The following is an 11381-nucleotide window of genomic DNA, read 5'->3' as shown; positions in this document are numbered from 1 at the left end:
ATTCGGGTAAGAATCGATGTGATTGGGAGTAAGGTTTGTCTAGAAGGAGAGTGGGAAAGCGGTGGGGTTGAGATTTGTCAAGATGCTTTTAGTCAAGAATCGGCAAAATTGGAGACGATGGGGGGCAGCAACGTTGGGTCAATGGATAAGGTTTTCTTTAGGAACGGTGGGATGTATGTGGTCACGGAATTCCTCTGTCCTGTCCACATCGGTGACTGACTTTGACTTTGACTTTTCCGTGGGCAGGTGAGTCACGTGGCTCCATCCAATGGCATTCTCTCTTTGACTATATGGGTGGGGCCAAAATGGAGTCAACGTCACTAGCGCCGGACAGGCTCGGTTCGTTCGACGATTGCTAGGGACTGTTTCGCCTGTGTTCGAGGGAAGAAGGGTCTTTGGATTATTGGAGTATCTTGTCCAGTCGAGATCGAGTTAGTCAATACCCAACTTGATGGGTTTACGGGACTAATTGAGTTTCTATTATTATTTTCAAAAAATTTTGATATGTGTATCATATTATGCTTTGATATGTATATAATGTATATGGGTTAAGTGCTGAGAAAACATTCGAACTTGTTAGACTAGAGCTCAATCGAGGTGCCCGTTGGGTAGGCATGGATGGAGCCTAGATGTCGTGCTTTAACACTTTGGCCAAGCGAGCTCGTAACATAAAATTTATATAGAAATGTTAAAATTTGAGCGAGACGGGTTTTCTCTTGTGAAACCGTTGCCCAGATCTGTTTATTCATCTTTTGCGTCTCTCAAATCTGAACGGGACGATGTAGGGACCCGAAATGAGAACCACTCAGACCAAACTAAGGCGGCCGGTTTTGAGTGGTTCCCAAGAGCGCCGGGCCAGTTCCCGATTCCAGAGTGGGAACTAAATCGACTAGATCGGATGGTTTTTTTTTCCTTAAAAGATAGCGTAAACCTAACAACCGGCTTCTCGCAGTTGCCATCTCACCTTTTCCCTCTCGCCTCCTCACAGTCACCCTCTCCTTGTCTTACGCCTCACTCTTTTCCAGTTTCCAAGCTCCAATTTCGGATTCATTCGTCTCGCCCCCTTGATTTCACATAAGTGGTAGCGATTTTCCGAAGATTTTCTTTGGGTTCTTTGGTCTTACTGGCTTCTGGGTCAATTGGAATAATCGAGTTAGGGTTTCGATTGGGGTCCCCGCGACGCTCGTTTTTCGGCTCGGCAATTGGTTTCCATCCTGTTTTTGTTGTGGCAGAACGCAGTTTAGGGTTTTTTTTTTTTCGGTGTGTGTGGTTTTTGTGGCGTAATTCGGCGTGCCCGCATGTATCTCTTTAAACTTGCTTTTATACTTGTTGTTTGATCGTTGCTGTGCCCCGTCGGTTGCTGGCTTATGTATTGGATAAATGACAGTCAAGTGTAGGAATGGCCAAGGATTTTTGTCACATTGATATTGATAGATTGTGAATCCACCGGTCCAGTTGGACCGCCCGGAAACCGATCACCCCTAGGGCCAGGAGGTCGCCTGCCTGTTGATCACCTCTAGCTAGAGCTCGAGTTGATATATGAAATCGAGCTTGAATATCTAACCAAGTTCGAAACAAAAAAATTAGTATCAAATAAATGAAACTAACCATATTCTTTGAAAATAACACGTTTAGATTGGGAAAAAACGCCTTCCCATTTTTGGGAAAAAAGAAATCACTTTATTAAACCACTAAAAAAATGAAAACTAATCATTTTCTTTTAAAATGATTTCTATGAAAGGTATTTTTTTTTATCATGAAATTTTTAGTGAAACAAACGCACCTTTAATGTCATTAATTGCGTTCCATAACTTTCAACTACACACAACACAACTTAAATGAATTTTTTTCTAAGCCAAGAACCACTTGATGACGGTAAGTAAGGTGGGACTTCCTTAATTGGTTCAGTTACAAAATATCCAATGGAAATTAAAATCTTATCAATTATTTTATCAAAACCTTCAAATAAAGTAAGGAAGGGTTTACTTAATTGGTTAAGTTATAAATATCCAATGAAAATTAAAACCTTATTATTTATATTATCGAAATCTTCCAATAATATTCACTCTTCTATATTTGGTAGGGAAGCTAATAAAATTTATCGATCTAATTTTTATCTATTATCAAACCAACAAAAAAAACCCATTTTTTATTTTATTTTCAGTTTTAATATTTTACTTAGTCTACCTTTATCATCAACAGAATTAATTCTGTACAAATTTTCTTTCACGGCACGTCCCAAATATAAGTCGGTAAGAATTAACGTCAACTCTCGAATTCAACAGACGTTCCTACTGTCAAGTAACCTTCGTGTTCGCGTCTCATGCACGGTATGGGCGAGATTGAGAAAGGCGCTGCACGTATCGAAGCAAAGCTCCTCGTGCACGGTACGGCGAGATAGCTGGTAACCAATGTGAAACATACTTTGGAAAACAACTTGTCAAATGAGAAACGAAATAAAATGATCAAGAAAAATGAGAGTGCAACCTCAAGCGACAAGACATGACCCTCGCTGTAAATACCACCGAGAGGGGCAAGGCCGTGCGGCCTCAGGCAATGCGACACTGACGTCGCGTGACCCTAGGCACGGCGCCACCGCTGCATGACGTGTTGACAGCCTAGCAATAAGCCAGATCTCAAGAGGTGAGACCACTTGCCCAGATCTCAAAGGCGTGACTCTCGCAATTGTCAGTCAAATCATGGAATCCGACTCGCGTTGCCTATGGCGAACTCTTGTCAGTGCGGCTTGACCCTCGGCGAAGCTTGTCGGCCTCCTTCGTGAAGCTTCCTAGCCATGATTCACCACGGCTCTCTCTCTCTCTCTCTCTCTCTCTCTCTCTCTCTCTCTCAGATCTGGTGCAAGACGAGTTAAAAAATGAGGGGTAAAACAAGAATTTTAATATATTAATGATGGCAAGATTTGAAGAAAATTTTTTATTAAACCCCTTAAGTTGCATTTCGAAAATGCTAAAACTCAAAGTAAAGAGGCTTGCCTTGAGTTCAGAGCATTTCCGAAAAAAAAAAACATTGCAAACAATTTTGATATAAGAGCCTTTAGAGGCCTAGAGCTTCTTAAAAATGCTTTCTCAAATACATCATAAGACTCCTTTTGTTTAGTAAAAAATAAACGATTTGAAAAATATTTTCTTAAAATCGATCGCTTGAAATAATTAATCGATGAAAAATATTTTTATCATCGACAATAATTTATGTCTAAACATTTTCGTGAATGATAAAAATATTTTTCGTTCGTTTATTTTTGCAAGCGATATAAATGATCACTTTTAAAAATATATTTTTCAAATTATTTATTTTTCGCGAAACAAACAGAACCTAAAAATAAATTAGTAACTGCATATTCAAGTTTACTCGTGAAGGCATCATAAGGTAAATTAGTTAGTGCGCTAGTTTAAGTGAATGATCTCATCACTGCCATTGGAAATGATGCAGGGGTAATTCACCTAACAAAATGAGGAGTCAAAATGAGTTATAAACTCACTTTTTAATTCATACTTAATGACCCACTAGGCGTGGTAAGAAATTGGGTCCGGTGGGGGAAGAGGGCATTTAGTTTTAAGTGTGAGATTCGACTCCCTTACTTTGTAAAGAGACAGAGTAAATATATGGGAGATCCTCAAATAAAAACATCAATTATAAACGAATGACAACCCACACGAACCTAATATTATTTTGCCGGCTAATATTTTGCCAAAAAAAAATCAAAATAACAATATTTCTTTCCATTTTTTTGCTCCAAGAAAAGGAAACAAGGTCTGTTGATGTTAGCGATTGCTTGACAGCACCCGAAAAACTAAATGCTTGACAATCTTCTCCTGCTCACTCATCCTCGTCATAAAACTCAAAAGAAGAAGAAAAACGTGGGATGGGTTGGGTAAATATTGGGTCTAGCTTGGATTTGGCATGGGTCACTACATAAAAATGTGTCAATGTAGAATATAAATTGATCAATTTGGATCGGACCCATTTGCGACTCGTTCAAATCCGATGTACCCATTTGGCAAGTTTATCTATCGGCTTAACTCCAAATGAAGAAGCCTGGTAAGCTCATACATACCATCCTGAACTTGAAGAGGGTAGAAGAGAAGATGGTCATGTTGGGAGTAAGTAACAGAAATCCAATACCTTCCAACGAGAAAATCGCCAAGAAAGAGCTTAAGTCCGAGCCTGTTAACATATTTATTTAGACCCACATTCACTCAAAAGCTTGAGCCAATAAGTTATGGGCTAACTAGAATAGATTAATTATCCACACCACACCATTATCCGATGTGAGACTTTTTTAACATAACTCACGCGTACATCTCAACAAGTCTCTGTCTATGGTAAGAGACATAGTCCAAGATTGGAAAGAAAGGAAATACAAAATAAAAAAGGGTCATGCTTTTTTCACTTTCTCTTTAGCTAAAACACTCCTCAACATAAATGACTATATTACCATTTGTGGGTCTCACTTTCGAGCATCCCTCTTCGGCCAATGTTTTAAGAAAGTGTTGTTACATTTTTTCTAATCGTGTCTTTTTTTCTTTTCTTAATTTTATATTTCTTTTCTTGTGGCTCCCCATGTTCACTTTCCTTATTGTGTTCTTCCTTGTCTACATTCTCTCTCATGTAACCACTTGCGGCAATAGAGAGGCAGAGAAATGGAAACTTCCACGCTTGTGTAGGCGGAGGCAACTGAACTAGTCCTCATGACTTACAACAGCATCTTCTCGAGCCTCATGAGTGAAGGCTTTGCGCCACATGTCTTACTGGCAGCAAGGGATGGTGTTCGCGGAGAGTGGCGCATACTAACGGGCATGAGGAGGATGTGCACTCTACATTTGATGAGCCTGACAAAGGTGGAGCAGTTCGCACCAATGGGAAGGAGGAGCTAAGAAGGATGATGGGGAGGCTAAGGTGACGGCCTTAAGGCACACTCTCCGCAATCTATAAAGCTTCATTGAAAAATCCTTCTATGCATAAGGAATCAATGAAATTACCAAAAACAGCGTTGCTCACAATCAAATCCTTTTGGCATTTCATTACCTCCCAAAGCCTGATAAACAATTTCCTCGCCTTCTCCCCATCTAGCTGTCGAAAATATCCTCCAACCAATTTGCTAAATTTCCTCACAAAAAGCGCGTATTAGGATGAGGGCTTTGCGCCCTATTTAGGATATACGGGCATAAGAACGTGACCTTCATGATTCTCCATTTCTCTGCTTGTTGAGAGAGAATAGAGTTTGACCAAAAAAGGAAGAGAGAAAGAAGATGAAAGAAAGTCGATATGAGACTCACAAGAAAAGAAATAGGAAATTAATTAAAAAAAAGGACAAATGATGCTAAAAAGTGGGACCCACAAAGGACAATATTGTCAGGATACTGTGTTAAGGAGTGTTTTAGCCATAAAGGGAGTGGAAAAAGCGTGACCCAATAAAAAACTGTGAAAGCACATGTCGGTCACCAATATTAATATATCGATATGTTCTTCAATCAAGATGATATGAAGATGTCAATTTGTTTTCTAAATAGAGAGAAGATGGGAGCTCGATCAAATTTAGTAATGTGGAAAGGAAATCATCTTCATTTGTCTAGGCCAAATAGCCAAAATATACACAAAATCATTGACAGCGCAATACTGGCATCTCTAAGCAGAACAAGAACAACAGTAAGAAGAGAAATCTTGTCCGAGGGTTACGTACAAGACCAATACATGTTCCTCTCTAGCATTAGTTTCAAACCCATCCCGTTCCCTTTCTCTTACAATCAAACAATGTAACAATGGCTACACTAGGGTTTACGTAGATACGAACACCAACACGTTCTTGCATCATTCTACTTAGTATCCTACAACCTGAAAGCCTGTTCGTCTCGTATCTCATCCTCAGATTTCGATCAAGAAACTTCCTCGTGCCACGAGACGACAATGTCCTCGAGCCCGACCTTCCATTCTCCCCAGTGAGCCTCCTCAAACTCACCGCCACCGTCGACCACCACCTTTGCCTCCACCAACACCACCTCCTCCACAACCACCACCACTTCCACCACCAAAACCAACTTCCCTTTCCCCAAGATGACACTCCTACCCTTCCCTTTCTCCACACTATACCCTAATCTCCCACCGACCTCCTTCAACTTCCCCATAATCACCTCCATAGAAGCATTGGACACGAACCGCCTCTCATTCCTACTGTCGATCTCGAAAAGCCTGGACATATCGAGACCCGACGACCAGGAAATAATATCGAACGCGTTTAGGCTCGGTCCGACATCGAAGTCGCTACAGTCCTTTTCGCTGGCTAACAAGTGTTCTACGTCCGAGAAGCTATTGTGGGACTTCAAAGGGAGCGATTTCTTGAACCAAGAAGTGCCCGCCAAAGCTTGCAAGCTCATTCTCGTGTTGGGATTGGGATCGAGAAGCTGGTGGATGATGTGCTTCACAGGTTTGGAGATCCAATCGGGGAACTGGTAGTCCCTCTTGTGGGTTCTCTTGTACATGGTGACGAGGTTGCTGTCGTCAAAGGGCATGTAACCGCAAAGCAACATGTACAAGATGACACCGCAAGACCACGCGTCTGCCTTGGAACCATCGTAGCCACGCCGGCAAACAACCTGAAGTGGAATGAAAACGAGGAGAGATGTAAACCATCTAACCACTGGGTTCATAATACAGCAAGGTGTGAATATCAATATAGTACTGCGTTCACAATAGAGCCAAGGTGGCTATAAGATATGCTAAATAGGAGAGATGCATAATTTTATTTGTCTGTTAGTCAATAGTATGAGACATCTTGATCTACAATATATATGGTCGGGTCCGCAACAAATATTTCTTATTTTGATGCTATCTAGGTTCAGTTATGTGGTTCAGAATAATCTCCCATGAAGCCAAGTAGAGCCTACATAGTATGCAATACTTCAACTCGATTCAAGCCAGATAGAGTTTGACATTTTTCATGCTAAAAAACAGTGGGAAAAAACAACTTGCTATAATTATAAACTCATCAATAATGACAGTAATATACTGTACTTTGAGCTAGAGTACTCGAGCTCGAAGCGCCGAGCTTGAGTTCGCTTGCCTTCTTCTTCTTCTTTTTTTCACTTTCCTCTAATCAAGAAGTTAGAATTGACACATACTTTGCAGGATGAAATAAGTTCGATGTTTATATTTTCAGTAAATACGAAAGTACAAGTTAATACAATAACGTAAATGCAGTAGTCTTCCGAATACCCTAAAATTCAAATATGTGCAGGAAAAACCCTTTCTGGATCATCTGAGACTGAATTGAAATTTGCTATATTTAAGCTTCAGCACCAAAGATGAGTTTTGAAGACGTTCAAAGTGCATAATCATACCACGAATTCATTTCACAAGTTAATAGCGACCCCTCGTGATTCTACTACTTAAGCTCAGACTTGTTATGCACTATATACACGACCCATGACATGATTTGAAGTGTCCTAAGCTTGGTATATTGTGTTTTGAAATTGAATTTCTCACTGGCGAAAAGGAAAACAATGTAGAAGAAGAACGAGAGTTCATCGAGAACAACTCAACAAGATAAATTCATCTGTTCTTATAGACTAAGGTGACTGATTTTTCTTAAAATCAAGGAAATTTGTGTATATTAACCTTACGTAATTACGTCCTTGTAATAGCCTTCAGTCTCATCAAACACTGATCAAGTATTCGAAGCACATTCACAACCTCATACTGGACATTCAACAACGTGACATCCTTAACTACCGCAAGGTTGACCCGACATCGTACTTGACAAATTCATCAGGGACCACAAACGAACCTCAGGAGCCGTGAAAGCCGGGGTCCCGCAAGCGGTGTGGAGCAAGCCGTCCCGGAGCTGCTCCGGCAGCGCCGACAGCCCAAAGTCCGAGACCTTCAGGTTCCCCTTGTGGTCCAGCAGCAGGTTCTGCGGCTTGACGTCCCGGTGAGCAACCCCGTTCTCGTGGCAGTAGTTGAGCGCCGACACGAGCTGCTGGAAGTAGCGGCGGGCCGCCGGCTCGGTGAACCGGCCGCGGCGGACGATCCTGGAGAGGAGCTCCCCGCCGGCGGCGAGCTCCATGACGAGGTAGATCCGGGACCGGGTGGCCATCACCTCATGGATCCGGAGGATGTTGGGGTGGGACTGGAGCCGCCGCATGGCGGCGACCTCACGGAGGATCTGGGACTCGAGGGTGGGGGACTTGAGGGCGGACTTGTCCTTGTGGATGACCTTGATCGCGACGTGGGTGTTGTCGGCCAGGGACAGGGCTTGGTAGACCTTGGCGAAGCTGCCCCGGCCGAGGAGCCGGCCCAGCTGGTACTTGTTTTGGAGGGTGGTGGTGGTGGAGGATCGGGAGGCGGGGGCTGGTGGCGGAAGTGGTGGTGGTCGTGGTGGTGGTTCCATGGACTGGTGGCTGTGGCGGATGTGTGATGGCGGTGGTGGCTGGGGAGGAGCGATTCGGTTAGCGCAAGGAACAAGCTTTTCATGCGGGGGAGACTTGTGGGGTTATTATAAGAGGGACCGGTTGGGCAGCTGGGTTTGCACCGTCAGTCGAATCTAGGAGTGTCTTCTTATGGGTTTCCGCAATTGCCCTCGTTCATGTTGTTTTCATCAATGAATATGTCCTTTTCCTAATTTTCTGCAGTGGCATATTTTTCTCCAACGATTACTGTGACTGGTGAATTATTAGGGGTGCTCCCCAATTACAATATAACCTCACTAAAGAGTAGGAGCTGAAGCTCCGACAAGAGCCGCCTTGCCTATCAGGTTACCTTGTTGAACTGATAGGACTGCGTTTTTATTTTAATGTATCGATACCTGCACGTTTCGTCTCTTAATTAAGGAGAAAGTTTTTTTTTGCTCTTTTCAAGAAATAAATATGTGTTTAACGTCTCAGAATTTAGACAAAATATTTAAGGACTTGCTTAAGTCCAAACTAACAATTACCGTGATTGGTGAATTTGTATACATGAGCGTTACTCTTATCTTTTAATTTTACTTAAATCCGGGTGATACTATGTGGCTATCCTTTATGAGTAAATGCTGCCGTATAGGATGGGGATCTGCTTCCTCAAAATTTATTCTATCGCTATCCCACCACTCAAAAACCGTCACATGGACAAATTATTGTATACTTGCTCGCAGTCGAAAAACTATTTTTTGTTCCTCGATTCTTGCTAGGAGCAAACTTTCTTCAACTCATTTTCTGATTGATAGATTATAAATATGTAGGTTAAAATTATACTTAAACACACCAATCAAAAGGTGGTCGGAAAAGGACGGTGGAAAACGCATCAACTTGCGGGAAAGTACACCAACCCATGCTTCTCTATGAGGTGTTTGGTGGGAGAGCGTGTTTGCTTACGAGCTCACTATCGACGGAGCTCAACGGTGCACGCTAGATCCGGCTCGGCTACGTTATTTAGAAGATGGAGCGCCTCCTCAAAATTCAGGAGAATGATGTTGAGATCTCACTGAAATCTAGACCTGTTAAACGGGTGGGTCGGATCGAGTTTGGGTCGGGTAATAAATGGTCCGACCCAAATTGACCCATTAACCCGTTTATGAGCCATTTATTCATAGTGTAAATATCCCGACTCATACCCGACCCGATCCATACCCAACCCATACCCGACCCGACCCATATTGCTAAAACACTTTTATATTTAACCTAATCTAGGAATACTTGTTTCTTATGATTTTTTTTAAATTATACTGCTAAAACATTTTATGCAATACAAAGTTAGTGAAAAATTTTTATAATTTTTTTTAAAATTGAGGTTCTGTTTGTTTTACGAAAAATGCGACATTTCTAGAAAATATTTTCCATAAAGTCATTATCCAAGAAAATAAAAAAATTTCTAACGTTTGGCTGAAACCTGAAAATAAACTAGAAAATATTTTTCGATATTTGGTATATAAAATCTGATTTGATTTTACTTTGTGCATTCATTTTAATAATATTAATATTTTTTTAATTTTTTAAATTGAATTTTTAATTATTATTTTTTTCTTTTTTCTTTTTCCTTTATTTTTGGCCAATCGCCGTGGTTGACGACCGACCAATGGCGAGGACGAGCTCGCCAGAGGCTGGCGAAGCTTGTTCTCGCCGGCCATTGGCGAGGCTCCAGCCTCGCCGATCTAGCGAGACTCGAGCTCGTCGGCCTCGGGCGAGGCTCCACCTCGCCAGATCCGGCGAGGTCGAGCTCGCCCAAGGTCGGCGAGCTCGAGTCTCGCTAGATCGGCGAGGCTGGAGCCTCGCCGGGATCAGGCGAGCCTCGAGGTCGCCGGAATCGGGCGAGCTCGAGGCTTGCCAGATCGGCGAGGCTCGAGCCTCGCCTGAGGCCGGCGAGCTCGAGCTTCGCCGGCCTCCGGCGAGGTCGTCCCACCCCGGTGGCCGGTCACCGTGGCCGACCATTGGCTGAAATAAAAAAAAAATAAAAAGAAAGAAGATAAAAGAAAAAAAATAAAATAAAAATAATTAAATTTCGATTTTTTTTAAACATTTTTGTAAAGAGAGAGAATGTGGATGGGTTGGACATGGGTTCCAAACTCAACCCATTTAGACCCATTTATCTTTAAACTTTAAAATTTAAAATCCATTTAAGGTTGACTCTTTTAAAATTAAAGTGACCCATATATGACCCATTTATTTTTAAATGGGTCATATATGGGTTTAAGACCCATTTTGACATCTCTACTGAAATCACAACTGATGAATAGTCGGATCTCGAAGCGATCTCAAATTTCGATAGCTACGTGGAGATCTTTCGAGATCTTTTGCACGGGAGGACCTAAGGCTCATGTCGTCCCTCACCCTTGTGCATACACCAAAATTTACCTTATACAATATTTAGAAGATGCGCTCTTCTAAATGTGGACGTGCCTCCTCAAAATTAGGAGAATGATGTTGAGATCTCAATGAAATCATAACATATGAATACTCTGATCTTGAAGTGATCTTGAGTCTCGATAGCAACGTGGAGATCTTTGGAGATCTTATGCACGCGAAGACCTAAGGCTCGTGGTGTCCCTCGCCCTCATGCGTACACCAAAACTTACCTTATACGATATTTAGGAGGGGTGCTCTACTAAATATGGAGGCGCCTCCTCAAAATTAGGAGAATAACGTTGAGATCTCACTGAAATCATAACGAATGAATAGTTGGATCTCAAAGTTATCTCGAGTCTTGACGGCGACTAGAAGATCTCTTGAGACCTTATGCACTAGAGGGCCTAAGGCTCGTGGTGTCCCTCGCCCTTGTCCATACACCAAAACTTACCTTATACAAAATTTAGAAGGCGGGCACTTCTAAATATGGAGGTGCCTCCTCAAAATTAAAGATTGATGTTGAGATCTCACTGAAATCACAACAGATGA

The 11381-nt window shown here is 42.0% G+C and overlaps 1 protein-coding gene across 1 annotated transcript; it reads right to left on the bottom strand.

The window, feature by feature from the left end:
* Positions 1–5563: 5563 nt before the first annotated feature.
* On the bottom strand, positions 5564–8530 carry LOC115677719 (CBL-interacting serine/threonine-protein kinase 4-like). The gene is made up of 2 exons (XM_030600934.2): positions 7802–8530; positions 5564–6611 (listed from the first exon to the last, which is right to left on the bottom strand). Exons 1-2 carry the CDS (start codon positions 8402–8404, stop codon positions 5895–5897), a joined length of 1320 nt encoding a protein of 439 aa, XP_030456794.1. The 5' UTR covers positions 8405–8530; the 3' UTR covers positions 5564–5894.
* Between the last annotated feature and the right edge of the window lie 2851 nt (positions 8531–11381).

The sequence above is a fragment of the Syzygium oleosum genome, unplaced genomic scaffold (assembly GCF_021117445.2).
Source record: "Syzygium oleosum isolate NSW1041296 unplaced genomic scaffold, Sole_v2.1 Sole_v2.01, whole genome shotgun sequence".
Classification (NCBI taxonomy): Eukaryota; Viridiplantae; Streptophyta; class Magnoliopsida; order Myrtales; family Myrtaceae; genus Syzygium; species Syzygium oleosum.
Note: the sequence above shows the minus strand (reverse complement) of the source record. Positions and strands in the feature narration are given on the sequence as shown.

Coding starts and splice junctions, on each gene's coding strand:
- LOC115677719 (XM_030600934.2), bottom strand. CDS start 8,404: ATGGAACCACCACCACGACCACCACCACTTCCGCCACCAGCCCCCGCC. Junction 6,612..7,801: donor CGGCTTTCACGGCTCCTGAG/GTTCGTTTGTGG, acceptor ATTCCACTTCAG/GTTGTTTGCCGGCGTGGCTA.